At 47.0% G+C, this 22877-nt stretch overlaps 3 protein-coding genes across 5 annotated transcripts in view; 2 read left to right on the forward strand and 1 right to left on the reverse strand.

Moving 5' to 3' along the window:
• Window positions 1-140: 140 nt before the first annotated feature.
• Window positions 141-11007, reverse strand: NUTM1 (NUT midline carcinoma family member 1). The gene is made up of 8 exons (XM_059056745.2): window positions 10975-11007; window positions 9770-9869; window positions 7408-8116; window positions 5214-5342; window positions 3744-3883; window positions 2941-3233; window positions 2541-2657; window positions 141-2191 (listed from the first exon to the last, which is right to left on the reverse strand). The coding sequence occupies exons 2-8, from the start codon at window positions 9783-9785 to the stop codon at window positions 191-193; spliced, it is 3405 nt and encodes a 1134-aa protein (XP_058912728.1). The 5' UTR covers window positions 9786-9869; window positions 10975-11007; the 3' UTR covers window positions 141-190.
• Window positions 11008-11536: 529 nt separating this feature from the next.
• On the forward strand, window positions 11537-12334 carry NOP10 (NOP10 ribonucleoprotein). The gene is made up of 2 exons (XM_059056150.2): window positions 11537-11656; window positions 11943-12334. The coding sequence occupies exons 1-2, from the start codon at window positions 11576-11578 to the stop codon at window positions 12081-12083; spliced, it is 222 nt and encodes a 73-aa protein (XP_058912133.1). The 5' UTR covers window positions 11537-11575; the 3' UTR covers window positions 12084-12334.
• A 3403-nt stretch (window positions 12335-15737) lies between these two features.
• The window catches only part of SLC12A6 (solute carrier family 12 member 6), a 92080-nt gene continuing 84940 nt past the window's right edge, over window positions 15738-22877 (forward strand). Inside the window, exons 1-2 of one of the 3 annotated variants that reach the window (XM_067028896.1) lie at window positions 15738-16011; window positions 16940-17226. In XM_067028896.1, coding sequence (XP_066884997.1) covers window positions 16956-17226 — 271 coding nt within the window. In that variant the 5' untranslated portion in view covers window positions 15738-16011; window positions 16940-16955. Of the gene's footprint in view, window positions 16012-16811; window positions 16828-16860; window positions 17227-22877 lie in introns of those variants that run through there. The other 2 variants (XM_059058613.2, XM_067028897.1) reach the window with 2 other exon arrangements.

A 22877-nucleotide genomic window follows, 5' to 3' on the forward strand; every position in this document is an offset into this window, starting at 1 on the left:
CCAACCTCTCACCAAGGGGACCACCTCTAGCCTAGCTAGTGTGACCCCCTTTCCCACGCTTGCCACTTTTGCAGAACAACAAAACAACTTAGGGCTGAGAACAACTGTTGGTGTGCTGCCAGGGTGAGATCTACTCTGGGCCCCCCACTTGCAGGGATTGGCAGGTGGGACAGGATGGTCCCACTGTACCCTACTGGGTACGACGTCGTTTCTTCCTCCTGCCTGTGAGGAAACTATCACGCCTTCTTTTACGAGGCTGTGAGGCCCGAACCACTCCCAGGGGCAGGGGTTTCTTCCCAGGTGCCCCAAGTTCAGCTCCCTGGAAAGGCCTCTTTTCAGCAGGGGCTGGGCCTCCAACTAGAGCTCGCTTCCCAGACTTGGCAACGGGATACGGAGGCTGGCTGAGGCCTCTTGCCTCAGGATCGAGGGAGTGGGATGCCCTCTTGGTCCCCCGACCCCCTGAGGAGAACAGGCCTGAGGCAGGGCGAAAACTGAGGGGAGGCCCCCTTGGTGAGAGGCTAAGTTTAGAGGCCAAGAGGTGGGCAAAGTTGGAGAGTTCCTCATCCTCGTCCTCCTCCTCCTCGTCCTCATCCTCGTCCTCCTCCTCCTCCTCGTCCTCCTCGCCTTTGGCCCCATCTGCTGAGCAGCATGTTTCTTTGACAGGAGAGGCTTCTCTGAGAACTAATCTAGGGGAAGTGCTTCTAAGGCCCTGGTGAGGAGCTGTTGATTTGGGCATCCTGTGTGCATAAGACTCTGGATCCCCTGGTAAGGGAGCAAGGTCTTTAGGCTCAGATAAATCAGTATCCTCCCTGCCTTCTTGGGGGTCATAAGAATTAAAACTTAGTGGGCAGGTATCCTCACTGACCCCTAGCTGGAGGTCACCGGCATCCCTAACATCCAGTATGTTGACCTGTTCTGCGGCTTCCACCAGGGGAGAAGTGGAATTGCCTCGGCTCCCTGCCTCTGGGCTGGCCTCAGGGAAGGAGGAGGTATCCTGGGTCCCCAGGATAAGGATGTTGCCTTGACTTGCAGGCAGGAGGGTTTCTTCAGAAGCCCCCAGTGTAGAGGTACCAATTCTGCTTTCTAGCAACGGGGGGCAACCTTCAACCCACAGATGCTTGGGATCCCGTAGAGTCTCAGGGCTCTGCTCTCTATTTTCTTTAAGGCTTGAGGCCAGGCTGCTGGCCCTCAGAGGTCCTGACAAGCTGCAGTAGTTCCTCTTTTCTAGGGCAGCTGTGGCATCTGTGCCTCCACAGCTAACTATGCTGCTTCCCACATCCCCAGGTGCTGTGCTTTCTCCGGGACCCACAGAAATGTTGCTTCTGGAGCCCAATGCCTGACCGCCCTGCTGGTGCCCAGTTACACATTCCCAATCATGGAAGTTCTCTATGACCTCCTCGATCTGTAAGGGCAACTCCAAGCCTGCGGCATCCATCTCACTGCTGAGCCAAACTCCCGGACTGAAGGAGGCCCCGTCCCTGTCCCTATCCCCAGCTGCTCGGGGGGAAGGGTTCTGGTTGTAACTCTGAACCGTGGGAGGACCTCTGTCATCTCCCCACGTGGCCCCTGAAGAGCCTTCCTGGGGCACTGCTAATGGCTCCGTCTCCTGGGGAGCAACTCCAAGACCCCCTATCTGTTGTTCATTCTGAAGCCCCAAGGCCTGCTTTGCTGACCCCTGTCCTTGTAGAGGAGCCAGCTCTGCAAGTCCAGCATCCAAACTGGGAACTATCTTGAGCTGAGGACCTTCCTGCCAGCAAACGGGCAGAGCCTCGGAAGTCCTATCACCCACCAGGGAGGACCCAGGGGACTCAGCGCCTCCCAGGCGGTCATCCTGAAGTGGGGCTATCTGATTTGTAACCTTCCCAGACCCTCTCCTCTCTATACCCAAGGGCCCTTGAGTTCCCTGTGGAGCTGCAAGAGCGCTCCCATCCCTGTGCTTCCCCCTCAGGCCATCTACATCCTGCTTCCGCCCACCAGGCACTTCTCTTGCCCGCTTTCCCAGTGAAGCAAACTTTCTAAGGCGGCTGGTGCCCCCAGCCACCCAAAGCCCAGGTGAGGGCTGAAGCCACCCAGCCCCATCTTCATCCTCATCAGAAACGGCAGGACTTGAGTCCAGTAGAGCTCCACTGCAGCTTAGAGGTACCTCTGCATCTTCCTCCTCTCCCAAGGCCAGAAGTCGCTTCTGGACCAGCTAGAAGGAGAATGGACAAATATTGTTGTATATGTGGTTGTAAGGAGGGGTGGCAGGCTGGGTGTTGAGTAGATGGTACTCGGGCAGGGCAGGGAACGCGAGCAAGTGGCTTAAGTAATGGCATCAAAGCCAGATAACCACAGCTCTTCTTTTCCACCTTCTTGGGTCTTATTCCCACGCTTTGAGCCCTTACACTTCCTGTTCCCACGGTCACTTGCCTACTTGTTCTGCACCCAAGGCTGACTGCTGAAGCTGTTTGTCTCTAGGAGCCGTACCATCCGAGACAGTGTAGGGTTAGGTAGAGCTGTGGGAGCCTCTCATTCTGATATTCTCTACCTCCCAGGTTTACCTGGACAAGACTGAGCCCTTCTTCCTGTTCCAGCTCCTCAGTTAAGGCCAAGGGGTCCCTCTGTTGTTCTGGGGACAGCAGATCTGCCAAAAATTGAGGGTGAATGACGGCCTCCACCTGGGGAAATGGAAGGAAAAGTGATGGCAGTTCTTGACAGGAGATAACGGGAACCAAGAGGCTCTAGAGAAGCAGCCATGCACCTCCCTACTCACCACCCTCTCGCTGGGCTTTGAGAAAACACGAGCTACACACGTCCACGTGTGTGCACCCATGCACACATATTCCTCAGCACGGGAGACAGTCGAGTCGCCCACGGCCTCGGGCAGAACCCTGGATCTTTGACTCCCTGGAGTTCCCGCCCCAGGATCTGCTAGAAACCAGACACGCGGGGCCAGCCCACCTTGGAGACAAAGGCCTCCTGAGAACACAGCTCATTGATGTAACTCAGGAGACTCGCATCTGGATACATCTCTTTGTCCTGCTGCTGCCGTTCTTCCTCTTCCTGTTTTCCATCCGACTCCTCAGCGGCCAAGTGGCTCGCCACCAGCCCTTCCATGATGTCGATGTACTCCTTCACCGCCTCTGGTGGGATCTCCTCGGGTGCCTCAGGAGCCGGAGGCCTCTGAGTCTTGGTCTTGCGCTTCCACCGGCGGCGCACCCGTGCCTTGGAGGCTGCCTTCTTGGGAATGTACACTGAGGGGTGAAGCAGGAAGGAGAAATGGGAAGCGGCACCGAGGCCTCGGCTTCTGTCTCTCACCCCCATTTGTAACAGCAACCTGGGCACACTGAGACGGTTCCAGACTGGAGCAGGCTGACCTGACAGAGTACCAGCCAGGGGAGGATATTTAGGAGCTGGAGGGTCTGAGAGAGAATCTGGATGAGGAATCTCAGAACCCCTGAAACTCCAAAGAGCTCCCTGATCCAGCCCCCATTTCTTAGGCAGATGAGGTATCATGTGCCTCCATTACAGTCTCTGAGAGAGAGTAGTTGGTTTACTTAGCCAAGATCAATACCTAGTTTGGGACGAAGGGAACCTGAGAACTCAGCCTCCTATGTATGTCCTGTTTGGAACATCAAATGCCCCTGCCTGGAGGAAAACTGGTAGAAGCACAGGCAATGCCTCCCCTGATCCGTGACTGGTTTCTGGCACACCTCCCTTTGAGCTTCTGGCCCATGGCTCCTGTTGGAATTGGTCGGCCTTACCTGCCTGCTGGCAAACCTCGGGGGCTGGGGGCCCTGGAGGATCAAGCTTCAGAGGGGCTTCAGGAGGCACGCCCTGGGACCCATTCATCAGCTGTGTGTTCTGAACCTGCATCTCCTCTGCGGCCTCAAACTCCATGAACCTGCAGAGGGTGCAGAAGGCCCAGGCAGTGCTGAGAAGACCAAGATCCATTCGAAACCCAGACACAAGACCCTAGGGTATCTACTCACAGAAGGCCGAGTAACAGTTCTGGGGAAAACTCACAAGGTCTCCACAGAGCCCCCCTACCTGCAGTCGTCACTTAGAAAGCTTGTTAAGAAAACAATCTAGAGCTTGTAAGCTTCACAGGACAGAGCCATGGCTTTTTCATACGCTTTCTCACCCAGCATCGGTGAGGGTATACAGCAGCGATTAATACAGGTTTGTTGAATTCAGTCAGGCCTATGCCATAGCCTGGCAAGAGCCCACACGTGGACCGCTCCTCAAGGCCTCCTCTGCCCCTGCCTACAACCATAAAGAATGCCTGGGGCTTCCCTGGTGGCGCAGTGGTTGAGAGTCTGCCTGCCGATGCGGGGGACAGGGGTTCGTGCCCCGGTCTGGGAGGCTCCCGCATGCCGTGGAGCGGCTGAGCCCGTGAGCCATGGCCGCTGAGCCTGTGCGTCCGGACCCTGTGCTCCGCAGGGGGAGAGGCCACGGCAGTGAGAGACCCGCGTACCGCAAAAAAAAAAAAGAATGCCTGAAATCCCAAAGCAGGGCCTGGGTTGCAATTTAAGGCAGTTCCCACCAGGAAGCAGCACAGAGATCCAGGAGTCCTGAGGATGGGACTGGGGTCCTGGAAGGGTAAATCTAGGAGGTACAGGTCCAGAAGATTTGGGGGAGAAAGTGATAGTTAAGCTTGGAGGAAAGGGTTCATTTTCCTGAGTTACATTTTTAACCGAGGAGATTATCATGGAGAAATGGGGGATATAAGCCAAAAGAGCACTCTGGGTATCCAGGACCTTGCCCTGACAAACCTCTTCAAGAACGAGCCCCTCCCTAAGATGATGGGCTGAACTATTTCCAGAGGAGTGGTGGCCCCAAGGTCTGCATCAGTAGTCACTTGCTACCTGGTCAGCGAGACAGGAAAGAACCTGCCTAGTAGGGCTTACCTCCTCATTGCTAGGTTCCCTTCAGCATGGACTTTTTACCCCAACCGGGCTCCAATCCCATCCTAAGAGCTTCAATATCAAGGCCCCTATACAACTCAAGGTCTGGAGAAGGGAGAGCTTCGAAGAGGAGATAGGATAGAAAAGCCCAAGAGTCAAGATGGTGGAAGAAGCAGCGAGGATCCCGGAGACCCTATGCTAGTCTACACCTCTCCTCCAGCATCCCTTATAGTAACCACCCACAGCCCAGACCCAAGCCTCTCTTACCTGCTCCCACCCCTCAGCCACGCGGCCCCCCTCAGGAGCATGAGGGACGGTGAGACTCACTTTTCTGCCATCTCATAAAAGATCATCCGGTCAAAGTTGCTGGTACGCTCCCACTCCTGCACAGCCCTTGGCAGTCCCTCCTCCACGGTCATAGTGGGCTTCCGCCGGGCCAGGGAACGAAGCACTGGGCTAAAACCCCCATTGGGTCAGTCACAGTCTACAAGTGTACTCCCCCCTCCCACCTGCCCTGACACCCACCTCAGTGCACAGCCCCGGCCCCTCATCAGATCAAACATGCCCCACAGTCCCTGTCACATCCCACTGCCGATTAGATGCCAGACCCCCAACCTCACATCCATCCATTCACCACACTGGCCTTTCTTCCCACTGAAATTTACAAACTTCGCACAAAGTCAGAGGGTTAGTCTCCCCACCCTTTGAAATCAACTATCCTGAATTCTCACAGTGCTGTCGAGGAAGAAAGTGCTCATGTGATTCAATTAATGGGATTCATTGTAAAGTAGGCTGAACCCTGCCCAATGGCTCTTACATTTTTAAAAAGGCACTCGCTAACCCAAATGAATCTAATTCAAGTCTGTGTGGTGTTTTTATTTGTTGGTTTTTAAGTGTTTTTTTGTTTTTTTTTTTTTTGCCTCTGGGATACCCATCACAGTCAAATATCAATACTCTTTGAGCTCTTTGTGATGCATTTTTGCCTTTCTGACTTCCCATGAGTCCTCCATCATTATTGTGCCTAGAATCAGCTGGGGAAGCTTGTTATAACCATGGATTCCAGCACCCCAGAATCCCAGCTCTGAGCATCTTACCAGCCTCCTGGGTGACTGTGGCAGAGGGTCTGGACTGCACTTTGGGGGAGACCCTGCTCAGAGCCCCTGAACGTGGGGAGCAGAAATAGGCCAGGAGTTAGAAATTCAGCCTGCCAGCCTCCAAGAGAGAACCCAGAGCCGTCTGCAGAAAGTGGGGAGTCGGTACGGTGATCTACACCAAGGACTCTGGGGGAGCCTTTTGATTTATTCACTCCAGAGTCAGGATGGAAAGGGGGATTCCTTTAGGGGTTCAGCCACTGGAGGAACAACATGTACAGTTTTTTTTTTTAAGTCCAGTAAGATGTGGCATGCGTTATATGGGGGTTTACACAAAATGCTGAGAGTACAGTGCGGGTGAGAGAGACAGCAGCAGGTCTTGGTGGGAAGAAAATTCCCCAGATGGTCAATGACTTTGCCTTATAAACATAACAGCCCATGACCCTGGGCTCCCAGGCCAAGCATCCTCTCGCACAGACATTTTGGCCTTTTGTGAGTTCTTCTCCTCTTCTAGATTGCCTTTTAATAATAATAACAATAACAACAACGATAGCAGCTGCCATTTAATGAAGCATTCTCTGCGCCAGGCACTCTGCTGAGCACTTCACATACGTTAACTTATTTCATCTTTTCAGCAACCCTCTGAGGTAGGTATAATCATCCCCTTTCTAGATTTGAAAACTGAGGGCAAAGATAGTAAATGCCAGGGCCCAGGATGACAAATCTAGTGAGTGGTGGGGCCTTGGTCCTTGACCACTAAGCAAGCTCTACCACCTCCCTATTTCAACTTGAATTCTCCTGAATAAAACAGGGGGCAGTGTGCAGAATTCTCTGGCAGTCCGGTGGTTAGGACTTGGGGCTTTCACTGTCATGGGCCCAGGTTCGATCCCTGGTTGAGAAAATAAGATCCCACAAGCTGCGAAGTGTGGCCAAAAAAAACAAACCCAAAAAAACATGGGGCAGTAGAGAGGGTGGCACACAAGCTCCTCAGCCCAGCCGTGCACCATCCTCCCCTCCCAGCGCTCCTCACCCTGGCCGGTTTGGACAGCTCAGCTCCCTGTCAAAAGGTAGTAAAATAGAACGGGAGGGCCCTGGCACTTGGTATCAGAGACCCACGTTCCAATCACTGCTCTGAGCTTCAGTCTTCTCATCCATAAATGAGGATGACCATAAAAATGCCTGACTGAACTCACAGGGTTGTGAAGATCACTTGAGAGAAGACACCTGAAAGCTTGTTATCCTCTGGCACGTGGGCAAAGAGGCTTGTTATCGTTGTTGTTTGTCATTATTATTTTCATTATCATAGCATCTCCAGCACCCTCATCACCTGCCCTCAAGTATTCCTAAATAGCCTGACCTCTTTTGTCCATCCCCAAATCCTCCTTATTTAAAAGCCCCTAGAATAATGAATCTCAGGTCTCTCCACTTACATAAGAAAGCAGGAAAGGGCCTCTGCATCAGGACTTTGGGATAAGTGCCTCCTTGCCAACACTTTGTAGCGCTTCCAGCATTGGAAATTCTCATAAACACCCTTGGAGGTATAAGAGAAGTCATCCAGTGAGGGCTTGGATCTGGCAGCCGCAGGACCTCCTTCCCCAGTTGCCCCATGCGGCCCTGGCGAAGCCTTTTCCGGGGGCACGATGGGGGCCAGTTGGGCAGCTGGTAGTGGAGCCTGAGTAGGAAGGCCTGGGAGGCCCTCCTGGCTCACCCCAACTGCCTTCAGGGGCAGAAGGGTCTTCAAATTAGAGGCTGTCAGGAATCCGGGGGCAGGACTCTCAGGGCCCCCGAAGGGAGTGCCTGAGGCAGTCCAGTTGAGGGCGGCCTGAGTAAGGATAAAGTTCTGAGTTTGGGAGGGCTCAGCTGGCCCTCCTCCTGTCTTGACTTTGACCGTGACCTCGCCAGCTCCAGCTCCACTGGGGCCAGGGCCCCCATCCCCTGTCACCAACAACAGGCTGGGGAAAGCAGAGAGCACCAGAGGGGTGCCTGGAGGGAGTGCTGAAGGCACGGGGGGCTGCGAGGGCGGCCCCCAGGGTGGTTGGTCTGATGGGCCGGGAGCAGGCTGGGGGAAGGGAAGTGCAATGAAAGGAGACGGGGCAGCGCTGGGTTCCGTGGTCATGTCCGGTCCTGGCAATGGAGGTGCTGCAGAGACAACGAAAAAGAGGGGCTGGAGTAGGAGAAGAGGAGACCAGAAGCTAGGTCATCTGAGTTACACTCTAGTCCCTGAAGAATCAGAGCACTGATTCTCAATAGGTGAGGGAGGGGGAACATGTATAGTTTGCAAATGTTCCCCAAGTGTTTCTGATGTCCCTTACTCCCTGCTGAGAAGTAGTGTGCTAGGGAAGCAAGCTGCAAGGACCCTTGGGCCCACAAGTTCATACCCTATAACACATGCCACCCAGCATACGGGTACATTCCAAACACCCTCACACCACCTGGATCCTGCTCCCAGCTGCTCTGTGGTCCCTGCCACCAGGTGCAGAAGCACTGTTCCCAGGAGGGGGGTGTGTGTGGATTCCATGTTTTGTTCCCAGAAAGTTTGTTACATAACAGCCAGGAATGGCTAGAGATAAGAGCCAGGAAATGGGTAAGGGGAAGGCGGTGTGGGGAGGGAGCTTTCCAGCGCTCTAAGGAGATGCGGGACCTATTAAAATGTTATCTGTGATTCTTCTGCCTGGAACTCCTAATATCAGAAATTTAGAGTCCACTTTTGAACAAGGCACTGACAATGAAGTCTGAAACACAGTTCAGGGGCTATGTGGACTCTAGTCAAAGAGACCAGGGATAAATACATAAAACGTGTACTTAATTAATCAGGATGTGTGTCTCTTAGGACTTTTAATAATAGTCATAGAAGTTCACCTGCCTAATTTCATGCTACTCTCCTCCCCCTCTTATAAAGAATATTCCACTGGCAAACTAACAACATTCAGCTTCCGCTGCTTCCTGATCATGAAGGAGACATCGGACACGAGCAAACTCTTCACCTCAACCACAGAGCAGAGGGCCAGGAATACTCCCCGAAGTGTGGAACACAGTGAAATGGGTCTGAAGGCCTGAGTTCCACAAAAGGTAGAAAGACACAGCGTCTCAGGGAAGCCCCAGTTCTCATCCCTGCTGGAGTGACCCACTTCCCCTGGCCCTGGGAAAGCAAGGAAAACTGCTCCCTGAACTAGAAGAGAAGCCCTCGCTGGGGCTGGAAGGAGCCAAGAGGCTCTAAGCAGAGGCACTTACAGCACCTTTTGGTCTAGCTTCCGAGAGGACATTTCTCTACAGACTTGGCAACAGATGACCCCACTGAACAGTTTTCTAGCCAAGGCTTCCACTCCCCCCAGCCCAATAAGAGCGAAAGCAGCCCCAGCTCAGTTCTCTCAGGGCAAAATTCCAGAGCAGCCTCCAACTGCCTAAAGAAGACACCAGAACTTGGGTCTTCCCTTTGAAACCCTCTGTATCCCTCATACCACACACCCCTGCCTGTGCCACACAAACACATGTTGAAGGAATCCCTCTTCCGGAGAAGTAAGTTGTTAACTACCATCCCTTCTCTCTACTCAGCACTTTCCTCTGAGGCACTTTGATCTACCACCCAGGAGGCCCTCTTCCTTCCCCAACCTGTAGTCTTAATGGCACAATCTCCTTCCCCAGCCTCCCCAAGTGTGATGCCTTTGATGGGGTCTAGTGTTCTCACATCCCTCTAGGTCAGCCCAGAGAGCTGGTCCCCACGTAAAGTGTCAAGTTTTGAATCTCCAAGGAGGGAGCAGGTGGCAGGGACCTTCCCCCCACCTGCATACTCACCTCCATTTGAAGACATCCTCTCAGGTTTGGGCACTAACCGTGGCTGTCTGGAAGCCTCCAGAATGAGACAGTCAGGTACAGGACACAGAGAGTAACCTGGCTACAGTAGATACACAGGATCCAAGGAAGGGAGGGTAAAGATCAGATCAAAACAGAACTAGAATCTAGGACTCAAGGCATTCTGCAGTGGGGGAGGGGAGGGGGAATATAGGGTGAGGTTAGGGAGATATTCCATGAAGGGCTCTGGTATGTAGGCAGTAACCAGGAATTCCCTCCAAACCAGAGTATGGCAACACAATTGCTGTGTGTCTCTTTAGGACAACTTGCAAATTCTTTCTCAGATTCCCAACCGCATAGTTTTACATCCCTGTTCCCTATACAATTCTTTACCAATATATCTAGTTTTGTGCCCTTCAATTACACCCAGTTCTGGTACCTGACTTCCTATTAATAGCAGGTTGTGGCGAACTCTTGACAATTCAATGTTGGCTGTATTTTCTAAACCAAATTCAGAGTACCTAGTCTGTATATTTAAGAATCAAGGGAACAGAATGCTTGAAATTAGGGTTGTCTCAGAAGATCAAGGGTGTTGAATTACTGTATGCATATCATTTCCTTGGAAAGCTGTCCTGCAGTTCCCAAATAAACCACTACCATCAGTTCTGCAGTCCACAGAAGGCTTAGCCTTATCCTCGGCTGAAGAGCTTCCCACTCTATCAAAAACTGCCATTCAGCCTAAAACTTCAAGACCAAAATGTCCTTCTTTTCATCTGTTAAATTATTTTTGTTGTTAAATTTTTGTTAAATAATTTTAATTTTTTAAATGGGTAATAATACATCAGCACGGTTAAAAAGTCAACCTATGCAAAATGGCATACACAGCAAGTCTCCCTCCACTCCTTTCCTCTGGAACCGAGTTCTTTATCCCAGAGGAAACCAGATTTTTTCTGAATCCTTGCAGAGGTATTTTATGCAACTACAAGTAAACAGAAACTATACTCTTAAAAAAAAAGCTTTCAGGTTTTTCTGTTAATAAAATTAATATATGTTACAATGTTTTGCCGTTATATGTAGTACGGTAACGATCACCTTTCTAATTTTCATTTCTTTAAACTAGAGTCCTATAAGGAGAAATTGTACGTTCTTTTAAAAATTCACAATACCTCTAGGAGGTGCATCTTATTATGCTATTATTAGCTACTCACCACTATAAGAAAGAGCGTTGAATTTGTGGTAGAGACCTGAGTTTGAATCTTGGGTCGACCACTAAAACATACTTCACGAGTTTCATAAAATAACTTCACGCTTTCTTCGCTGTACAGAATATTGAATACCCATCATGCACTCTTTACCGCCAATACTTTGAAGTAGGGCGAGGGAACCGGATGTAAAATCGGGGAGGGAAGAAAGCTTCTTCTTTCTTTCCTGAGGTAAAAGGGGCTCTGGATCCTGGAGCCCTGGTTTCTCCAGGTGCTAGAAACACATTGCCTCTGAAATGGGTGTGAATTTTGAAGTAAAGACAGGATTCTATTCATTAATGTTCAATCTGTATCCATCTCTACCCCCTCCAATGCCTAGAAGTGCCTCGCACACAGTGGGCACACTGCACGTGTCTAAGAACGCCCACAAGGTTGCGACTGGCTTGCAACTGGCCAAGTCCTGCGCTAGTGCGCCTCCCTTCTGGCCAGCTGGAGAAAGGCAGAAACTGGACTACATTTCCCGGCGTGCTTTGAGAGCGAGATTTCCCGGCTATACAGGAAGGAAATTGACACGTGAGGCCTTCAGTTAAGAGGCGCTGCAGAGTGGATGGGAAGCTCACGCTTCTGTGTGGTCATGTTTCTCCAGTATTACCTCAACGAGCAGGGAGACCGGGTCTACACGCTGAAGGTGAGAGGAGAAAACAGGTTGTTTATGGGCATAGCGAGAAGTGTTGAGAGGAACGGTCGAGACGAGCCAGTCAGTTGCCTAGCTGGGTGGGGGACAGAAGCCAGGTGTGGTAGAAGCAGGAGTGTGTGGCTTCTTGATCTGAGCAGTCGCGTCTCCTGTCTTCATGTTTACTCTTTTCGCGCGGCCTCCTCCCCATCCCAGCCTCCATTTCCCTCACGACACCAGTGATTGGGTTTTCCCACGACTCCAGTACTGAGATTATGTTCTCTCTTTCTTTCTCGAGCAGAAGCTTGACCCTATGGGACAGCAGACTTGCTCGGCCCACCCTGCTCGGTTCTCCCCAGACGACAAATACTCTCGACACCGAGTCACCATCAAGAAACGCTTCAAGGTGCTCATGACCCAGCAACCGCGCTCCGTCCTCTGAGGATCTCTTGAAATTTCACGTCTCTTCTGCCGCCTGCTAGCCCTCAAGAGACTTTCTGAAACCAAGCTCTTCCATCTGTGAGCCTTGAAGTCTTGCTACGACCCTTGCTCCTCGCATCCGGTCTCATCCTTGCCTTTGATCATGCTTGTGGTGAGGCAATCATGGTAGCATCCCCTTTAAAGGGAAGATGTTTGAATCTTCTTTTCATACTTTGAATCACTGCCAGATTATTAAAATGATTTGAAAGAGTTCTTATTTTGTATGTTGTGGGAAGAAAGGAGTGGTTTAAAAACGAAAACGAGGGAGATGAGAGGGAAGAGTGCCCCAGGGGTACAAAAGACCACTTGGAAGAGAAACTTTGGTGGCTTCTGTAGCAGGAACAGTGCTGTGCTTTGAGTCTTAGAAGTGTGCTGGGGATGGGGAAGAGAGCTTGAGAAAGACTCCTGCGCAGCTGTCAGCATCCACTGAAAAATACCCGTGTGGTCACTTAAGTAATTTTTTTGTCCCTTGAAATGACATTTGACTGAAATTGGAAGAGCTGCTTGAAAAATAACAGCAACTATATTGTAGAGAAAAGGCATTGAATTGGAAGCCAGGAGACCAGGATTCTCCCCTCTCTGTATACCTTTGAGAAAGGCAACCTGTTTAGTTCCATTTTTCTCATCATTTCTAATTGCTCTTCTAACTCTAAAATTGATAAGGGTTCGGTGGTGGATCTTAATGTTCCTACAGTGTTTGTCCAACCATTGTGAATAGGAATGCCTTTAATGCATATTTACTGCCCCTCTGGAAATATTCCCAGGCTTTTAGTTCTCTCTTCTTACATACACCTAACTTTATATTCTTTCTGGTAGCTAGCTGGTATGTGGAACTCTACATGGATTTTAATTTAGAAGATGAGGTATGAGAGATTCAAGCAGGGATTTTTGTTGTTTTTCAAGTCACTCTTGGGGGTTAATTTTTTTTTTTTTTTAATCCTGGAAGATTTCTTAGGACTTGAGCTTCTATTATGGGGCAACCATAAATTTTTAATCCAATTACTTCATATTAGAGGGATGATGAGGCAAAATATCATATACAGGCATTCAAGAAATGCTAGCTTCTTCCTTTCCTTATCAAGTTAATCAAGTCAGTATTTCCCAATCTTCTCATTCATGGCCTTTGACATTGAATTTGAATGTTTGCTTAGTGCCACTGATTTTAAAATTGCTTTGTGAAGTTTGCATTCCAATGATACAATCTTCTTTTTCTACACTATCAAAGATTCTAGACTCCAGAAGCAGATGTAACTTAAATCAGCACAAATTTGATTTATCAAGACTGGCCCTGGAAAGGAGTAAATATGTTTCTTATGGACTCTGATGTCTGACTGTCCCAGCAGAAAAGTTCAGGATAGTTGTTGACTGCTGAGAAAAAAAAATCTCTAGACTTGGGTCATAGTTAATAGAAGAAGAGTTGTCCTATCCTATTAGGGGTTAATGATCGAAGAAATGTTAGAAATTCTGCAAATGACTAGGAAAAGTATCTGCTATGGAAGTTTTTTTAAGAACTAAAGTCAGGGGAGTTCCCTGGCGGTCCAGTGGTTAGGACTCTGAGCTTCCACTGTTGGGGGGTTCAGGTTCGATCCCTGGTCGGGGAGCTAAGATCTGGCATGGCCAAAAAAAAAAAAGGAAAGAACCAAAGTCAGTAAACGAATGCTATCATTTTTTAAAAATGTTGACTGTGATTCTGTCTTTATAAGTTACCCCCCCACCAAAAAAAGGATTAGCATTTTCCATGCTGCTTACTGTGTAGACTGTAATGGAAAGGCAAATTGATGTGAATATACCGAAGATTTTTTTTCCTTAAGAGATCTCCTAGGTCTTGAGCACATTGTAAGATGTGCTTAGAAATGGGAGAAGAGTCTTAAGAAGTATGGTATAAAGTGAATAAAAATACACTGTGGTATGAAACAAAATTTGATGTTGTAGAAATCCAGGATTTTTTTTTTTTTAATGAAGGGAAAGTCTGTAAGATTTAAATGAACAGCAGGCATGCCTGAGGAGAAAACTGATCCCTCAGGGAGATAAATTTCTTCCTTCTTCAAGTAAGAAAGCTGTAAGCCTGAATGAATAATCACAGGCTTTATAAAGAATCAAGGGCTTCCCTGGTGGCGCAGTGGTTGAGAGTTCGCCTGCTGATGCAGGGGACGCGGGTTCGTGCCCCGGTCCGGGAAGATCCCACATGCCACGAAGCTGCTGGGCCCGTGAGCCATGGCCGCTGAACCTGCGCGTCCGGAGCCTGTGCTCCGCAACGGAAGAGGCCACAACAGTGAGAGGCATGTGTAAAAGAATCAAGCTTTGAGGAGATTTACCTTTTAAATAGGAATTTAGTTTCCATTCTGTTACCTGGATCTTTTAAACCGGACATTGGAATTTGTGTGTCATTTGATAAAAGGGAATTTCCTGACTCACGTCTTAAATACAGTTGTGATCTATTACTAGGGATGATCTTAAAACATTTCCACTTGTGTCGAGCAAGGACCCAGGCAAAGCCAGGGCCCAGATTGTTGAATTTAAATGTCTGGGTAAATAACAAGGTCCTGTGGTATAGCACAGGGAACTACATTCAATATCCTGTGATAAACCATAATGGAAAAGAATATATATAAAAAAAGAATGTCTCTGCGTATAACTGAGTCACTTTGCTGTACAGAGATTGGCACAGCATTGTAAATCAACTGTACTTCAATGAAAAAATTAAAATTAATGTCTTGATCAAAGCTCTAGGAAATAATTTTCAAACAAAACATTGATTAGTCAAGTTTGTTGAACACCTATATTCATGCGTTAAATAAACATTCTAAGAAAAATATTCTGGTGGCAGTAGTAGGGAAAACACTGAATGGAGTCAAGAGAAAGTATCTCAATGGCTTCTCCAGGTCTAAAATTAAAGATGCTTTCTTTCATGGAGCTTTCAGTCTGACTAGAAAATGAACACAACATTTTTTTTCCAGTTTTACTGAGGTAAAATTGACAAAATTGTATATATTTAAGGTGTACAACTGTGATGATTTGATAGATGTATACATTGTAAAAAAAAAAACCAGCACTTTTTTAAAGGACAAGAAAAGAAAAAGTAGCCCAAACTATGTATAAATTTGAGCATACAATGCTTTATAATAGACCACTACGTAAAAACTCAAATGAGGGTTATACCCAATATATACCAGTTGGTTTCTGAGGGGCATTTCCTGCTCCCTGAAATACCTCCACCTCCAGAATGAGTTTGTGCGACACAGCAGGACCACAACACAGCAGTCAGTACAGGAGCGAAAAGCGTTTGTTTTCTCAGATGCAGGCAGCTCAGGACCCCACACCCAACTACAATTCCCGTCGTGCTCCGGGCCTCCCACGCTCGGCCCCGCCCCTTGTCCGCTTGTCCCGCTGCGACCCGGGCGAGCGCATGCGCGGAGCCCTCAGCCACCTCGCGGGCTGCAGAGACTGGGCGGGGTTTTCGGGCGCTCCTGGGACTGTTCCGCCCTCCGACAGCTCCCCCAGGCTTCTCTTCGGACCGTTAACCTCGAATGAGGAACGAGCGGGGAGGAAAGGGAGGGGCTGCGGCGGCGCCGGCACAGCCCGCCGGGCCCGGGGCTGGGGGCGGCGAGGTAACGTAACTGCTGCTCTGGCATCTGACCGGAGAGGAGGCTCCCTTCCCGGCAGCCCGAGCCCCACTGCGTCCGCCGCGGCTCGGAAACAGTTACCCGCTGGTAAACAACAGCTGCGCGCGCATCCGAATCAGCTGGCGCCGGGATCCCGCACCTGCGACCTCCTACCCTCATCCTCGCCGCTCCCTCCTGCTCAGCCAGGGCCAGCCTGCGAGGCCGTCTCCTCTTCTGTTGGGACCCGAAGGAAGAACAGCGAGGGGCTGACCTTGCGCCGGGGCCCTGGTAGGGGAGGAAAGCGTCTCCGGCAAAGGGGTGGCTCGTCCTGTCACACGCAGGAGAAACCCAGCAAACCGATCGGGGGCTCGATGGACTAGCAGCTACCTGCCACGACCCTGAACTGCAGTCCGCGGAGTCTCGATCCGCTAGCCGCCTCCTCCCAGATCCCAGGGACCTTTCTGCCAGAAGAGCGGGAGGGCCACCCCTGCAGACCTCTCGGAGGCAGGAATCCGCTTTGCCCCTGCAACCTCCTCTCCTCACCCTTGTCTCATTCTCCTCCATCCATAGTGTGCGATATTTTTCCCGTTATGCATGCTCACCTCTCCCACCAGACCCAAGTGGATTATCGGCCTCAAAAACATCGGGAGGCTCTACACACATCTCCTCCCAGCCAGACCTGTGGGGTATTCACCTGATACACAACAGGTGGTCGGGTGTACACCGTTTCGCAATCTGATCTATACTGTCTATAGTCGCCTGATAAGGGTGGGCCTCTGCGCACTTCGCTCATCTAGCCGTGGGACATTTACAGATAAGGGACTAACTACCTCGGCAGAAACCTTATGGTCGAGGAGAGAAAGGCTTCGTCACCTGCTTCTCTGAGACCATGGCTGTCTGCCCGCATCCCTGGACCAGGGGAAATAACTAGATAGCTCTTCATTCTGAAGGAAAAAAGTTACACGAGATTGGCATCGTTTGTCTTTTTTTTTTTTCCCTTAAATATTTTTCAGCTGCTGATAGTGCACTTTTTAGGACAGGCGGCTTGAATTCTGAGTAGAAGGATTCTTATATATAGTGGCTTTTTGTGTGGTGTAAATCAAGGTAATTGAGAGGTTTTTTAAAAAAGTTATCTTTTCTGTTTTTGCAACCAAAATTGCTAGCGTAGGAGGAAGGGTTTTGCAGGGTTTTTTCTTTTTTCTTTGTCCTTATAAAGGAAAAGAAAAAGAAAAATGCATCCTTCAGAAAACACCACCAAGATGGCTTCAGTTCGGTTCATGGTGACACCAACAAAGATCGATGACATTCCAGGTTTGTCAGACACCAGCCCGGACCTCAGTTCTCGATCCAGTTCCCGGGTAAGATTTAGCTCCCGGGAAAGTGTACCTGAAACAAGCCGTAGTGAGCCTATAAGTGAGATGTCTGGAGCCACCAGTTCACTGGCGACTGTTGCACTGGATCCATCTAGTGACCGGACTTCTAACCCCCAGGATGTTACTGAGGGTAAGTAGAAACACAGACAACAAAATATTTCCATTACTGGCTTATTTGTCCAGGATGACAATATACTGTAAGATCATTTTTCCATTATAGAATAAATATCAGGAACCAAGGTACCTCTGTTTGAGATGCTTAGGAATCCTTTGGAATAATGGTTAGCATAGTGGATCTCTGCAATACTAATTTGGCGTGTGTGAAGGTATTTGGCAAGAAGGAAAGTAGATGTATGTTTTGACTTCCTCTTTTTTGTCTTGTTAGAATTGAAATGGGTATTTTGGTTAAGGATGAATATCAAAGAATTTAACAATTTTCCAGCATGGAGAATCCTAAATTGTAAAATTTAGTGGAGAGTTGGCTTTGGGGCTCCAACTGTTACAGTTTGCTTTTAAGGCCAGTTATGAAGAGTAGTTATTGATCATATCTTAGTTACTAGCTTTCCTGCAAAGACTTCAGATACTGTATCACAAAATTCTTTTTAAAAAATTATATTTTACAAAGACAGTGGTTCGAGTAGCTCAGCTCACTCAGGATGAGGCTGGGTAGATCTGAGGGGGCTATGCTGTTGAATGGAGATTGCTGATTCCCACATAATTTCTTCACTTTGAAGTTTAGATGGAATGTACTGAGTGCTGAGACTTTGTAGTCAGGAAGTGGCACACAAGCCACTTCTGACTTATATTGACCACTGCAGACGTTCAGCTTCCTAAACCAATTTGTATCTGCGGGCTTGGAGGTTTTCATTGGGTTTAGTGAGAAAGAGGTGATGAGATAAAACAGAGAGGTCATAACATTTTTCGGACTCTTAAGTAGAAAAGTTTGAGAAGTGCTGTACTGCTTTATATATTTAGTTTTATGCTATGTTCTAACATAGATCTGTCAGGTAATGAAAACTTCTCTTAAGAATCTTCAAGGTTCTTACAATGATATTCTACCCACATTTGAAAACCGTAGCTTCAGCCACTGAATTGCCATTTTCCGGTGTCAGGAAATATTGTTCCTCCTAACCTAAAGGGTGCAGGAAACCAGAATGATTTTAGTTCCTTATTTCTGTTTGTGTTTTTTAATGTCTGAAGACAAGGTAGATTTGGTAAAGTTTATAGTCCTAGAATTCACTTATCCTTGACTAATCTTTTTTTTTTTTAATGAAGACATTACAGGTCGATTCCTGGACTTTTAACAATTTTCAACTTCTTGACAGACTTTACACTATGTACCATGGTGTTAAAATTACATTATGGAATAAAAAATAATTCATCATTTTCTCTTCTTACAAATTAATTATAAATTGTAGTTTTAGTTTTTACCCATCATACTCTATTTAGGTTGTAAAAATACCAGATAAGACTGTGTTAATTATTTTAAATGCTGTAATTGTCATTAGGTAATTTATAGTTAAATGTTGTTGGGTTTGTGACTTATATATTATGAAATTGTATTTTTATTCTGTTTTTAAAAGTGGACTTATTTCAGTAATGTGTTAGTTAGCCTTGAAGAAACGGGATCCTTGTCCAGGCTTCTGTCCTTATCTATAATCATTCTTTAAGGTCTAGAGTGGTATTGCTTTACACCATAAGGTAAAACTGGGGATGTGTCTAGGTAAAATCTATCTCGTTTAGCTGGGTACAGAAGTTAAAGCTTGGTTCTCTACCTAACATCTTCCTTAATGTTTAAATAGTCTCTGGTACTAGATGAAAGGGAAATTAACAGTCCAGCCATTAGATCGCACTTTTCCCGAGAGTATTCTTGGGAATCGAGCTTCCTACTTTCCCAATGACCTATTTTTCTCTTACTGTCTTTAAAAAAAATTCTTATGATGATCAGCCTGTGATATATTTTCCACACCATCAGAGGGAACTGGTTAGAAATGTAATTATTTCACTTTTGGCCTTGTAATATGCAGATACCCTTATTGGACTTAGATGTCGATCTTCGAAGGATGCTGTTGTCAAGAAAATCAAGGACATGTGTTAATCTGCACTTGTCTCTGGGTTGGATTTAGTATAGGAAAACAACTACTTCCTCTTCTACAGTGGACTCTATCCTTAAGTTCATAATGTACTTCAGAATTGTGTTTGCTATTTTACCATTTAGAATTTTGTGATTTTTTTTTTTTTGGTGGGGGGACCCTTTTTGCAGCCTTCAGTGGTTGTGACATTGGTATCATTCTCTCTCCTTTCCCCACAATTCCCATGCCTCCCACATTTCTTCCCACCTTAAGTTTCTTATCGTGTTATATACCTTTTATTCACATTACATTGCACAGCGAAGGTGGGGTGACACACCAAATTTTAAATATTTATTTCTATCTGTGTTTTAATTTTTTTCTACTGTTGGCCTTTTGAGTAGTAATTATCTTTCTGCTATCAAAGTGTTTATAGTTCTCTTTCATTTTGTCAAGGTTCCATTAGAACTTATAGGACTGTCAAGTTGGTAAATAAAATCAGCGATCTTAGCACTGTACTTGCTTATGCATGAAGAATGCCTTAAAGGTACAGAAGGAACTGCTGAGAGTGGATACCTCTGGACAGTTATGAAAATAGGGTGGAGAGTGGGAATTTTCCTTTATCTAAACTATTCAGTAGGGCATGTACAATTTTTTATATTGAGAGTATATCACTTTTGTAATTAAAAAAATTTTTATGAGCCATAGCATGTTAGTTAGGGAACCTCAGATGATCAAGAATCAAATTCTGGTCAAAGCCCATTTTAATAAATGAGGAAACTAAGGCTTACAGAGATAGTTATTTGTAGATCATGAGTGGCAGAGCCAAGACTGAAATACAGGCCTCCTGACTTCTGTCCAGGGCTTTCCATTACATCATTTTGCCTCTGCCATGATGAACATTGTTTACATTTGCCTCATAACCATTTGGTTAACTTAAATGATTGTTAAAATAATAATACCAAAATAGAGAAGAGAACATATTTTTATATGTCGTATACATTTTCTAATAACATTTCAACCTTTTACAATTCAACAGATGCTCCCTGAGACTCTGATATGTGTGAGGCACTCCAGTAGGAATTATAGGAAATGCTCAGGTAAAATATAGGTTCTGCCTTTGGAGCACTCATGGAAATAGTGGTGAAAATGACAAGAACACTTGTACCAACATTTACTGAGCACTTATTATGGGCCAGGCTCTGTTCTGGGTGCTAAGGATGCAGGATTGAGAGAAAGAATCCAATTTCTGTTCTAAGGAAAGTTATGATCTAATAGAGAAAGCAAACAAATTTTCATATAAATTATAATGCTGTATGATAAATGCAGGAATAGAAGTATACATCAAAATAAAAAAAAGAAAAATATAGCAAATTTTAGAATAATACAGTAGAAAAATATAGTTAAGGAAAATGATGAACTGAGGTAAAATGGAGACACCGAGAGACTGGAGGACTTGACAAGGTAAAAGTGATAGTGAATGATGTAGAGGGATTGAAGACTGTGATCAGACAGACGAATGTTGGGCGAATGTTGGGATTAATGGATTCAGAGGTGAGGCAGTTCCAGTGTTAACATGATCGAGTGTGCAGCCTTGGGAGTGGGTTTCTGAAGTGGAGTAAAAATAAAAGCCAGTTGAGTCAGGACCTCTAAGTGTACCAACTTTGAGGCTGGCCGTCACCAAGTTTTATTGAGGGATGTTAGCTGGTAGAGATGCAAAAATTATTTAGATAAGCCCCTCCTTCATGGAGCCACCTCTGAAACCTTTTCTCACTCAACCCAACACCCAGATAGATCAGATCAGTTCTTTAAGTCCCTACATCTCTTATACAGACTACTACTAGAGCACCTATTTCACCTAATTTTGTTTTTTTATTTGTTTGTTTACATATTATCTTTCTTGGTTAGGCTGTAGGTTCTTGAGGACAGGGACCTTAAGAGCATAATGCTGGGGCTTTCCTGGTGGCGCAGTGGTTGAGAGTCCGCCTGACAATGCAGGGGATGCGGGTTCGTGCCCCGGTCCGGGAAGATCCCACATGCAGCGGAGCGGCTGGGCCCGTGAGCCATGGCCGCTGAGCCTGTGCTCCGCAGCCGGAGAGGCCACAACAGTGAGAGGCCCGCGTACCACAAAAAAAAAAAAAAAAAAAAAGAGCATAATGCTGTAGGCTGAAAAAAATGCACAACCTAAAAGTTGAGAATTATGTTTTACTTGACAGACTTACTGAGGACTTAAACCCTCAGTAAGACAACCTCTCATACAGCTCTGAGGGACTGTTGTGAAGATGTAAGGGAGGAGCCAGGATATATAGGAGTTTTTGCAAAAAAAACCCAAGTTGTCGAAACATCACAAGATTACTGCTAATTAAAGGAAACCAGACATCTTAAGTTATTGAATTTAGCGCTGTTCTGTGTATGAGAAGATGCAAGGCTCTGGGCTTATTGAAATTATTCCTTTGAGATGCACCTTAGCTATCTAGGGCCAGTATCCTGTTTTTCTCCATCTTGAATCCTCTCAGGGTGCACCATTGGGGGTTGCTGCAGTGACTGATGGCTTGATGGCCTCAACATCCTTTGTTCACTGATATGGCAGGCGACATTCTTTGTCCACAGTATTTAAAAGCTCTTCAGCCAGAGTTGGAGACCATAGCTCAGAACGGAAGAGGGATTAATTTTATATGCATGGGAAGAACTTTCCTACCTGAGGTGGGCTTCGAAGGGTAAGCAGACGTTCACCAATGGACAAGGCCCAGCAGGCTTTCCCTTAAATGCCAGTAGGTCTTACAGAGGATTTATCTGCACTTGGTGCCATTATATTACATATGGACGTTTAGCCCACTCTGCTGGTCTACCAATTCTGTGTGTTATTTGAAGGTCACATCAATCTCTCATGCTAGCGTTAAATAACGTTTGACTAAGAATCCCAATAAGGTTGCAAAGCTATCTTTTTCTTTTTCATAGGAGCATGTTTCAAAGTACCAAGAAATCTTTTTTTGTTGTTTTTTGTTTGTTGCGGTACGCGGGCCTCTCACTGTTGTGGCCTCTCCCATTGCGCAGCACAGGCTCCAGACGCGCAGGCTCAGCGGCCATGGCTCACGGGACCAGCCGCTCCGCGGCATGTGGGATCCTCCCGGACCGGGGCACGAACCCATGTTCCCTGCATCGGCAGGCGGACTCTCAAGCACTGCGCCACCAGGGAAGCCCCCAAGCAATCTTTTTATACTTTTGGAAAAAAAATTCTAGTTTTTTGCCCCAAACAAAAATAAGTGAATTACGTTGTATTGCCAATTGCAGGTGACTATTACCTTTCTTTTAAATATACCTTTCATATTATATGGTTATTGAATACTAACATTTCACTTTGACACACTAACAGAGAGCTGTAACTAACATTGTGTAACATAGTAAAATGGATAGTTTTGTAAAAACACATGGATTTGGCACCTTCTTAGCTTTCCTGATAGCATCCTCTGATAGATTTTTTTTTTCAAGCTCAATTCCTCCCCCCACTTTTTTAAAAAGACAAGTAGCACTTGTGTGAAACGTTTTGGTTACAGACTACATCTGTTTTCCCCCTCTCCTCCATACTGCAAAGCCAGTGATTAAATTTTATAATATACTACTTTACACCACAAGTAGCAATCAGCTAAATCCAGAATGTGGGAAATTTTATTGAATAACTAGAATTTTCAACAAATAAATGGCATGGAGTGGA

This window comes from Kogia breviceps, chromosome 3 (assembly GCF_026419965.1).
Source record: "Kogia breviceps isolate mKogBre1 chromosome 3, mKogBre1 haplotype 1, whole genome shotgun sequence".
Taxonomy (NCBI): Eukaryota; Metazoa; Chordata; class Mammalia; order Artiodactyla; family Physeteridae; genus Kogia; species Kogia breviceps.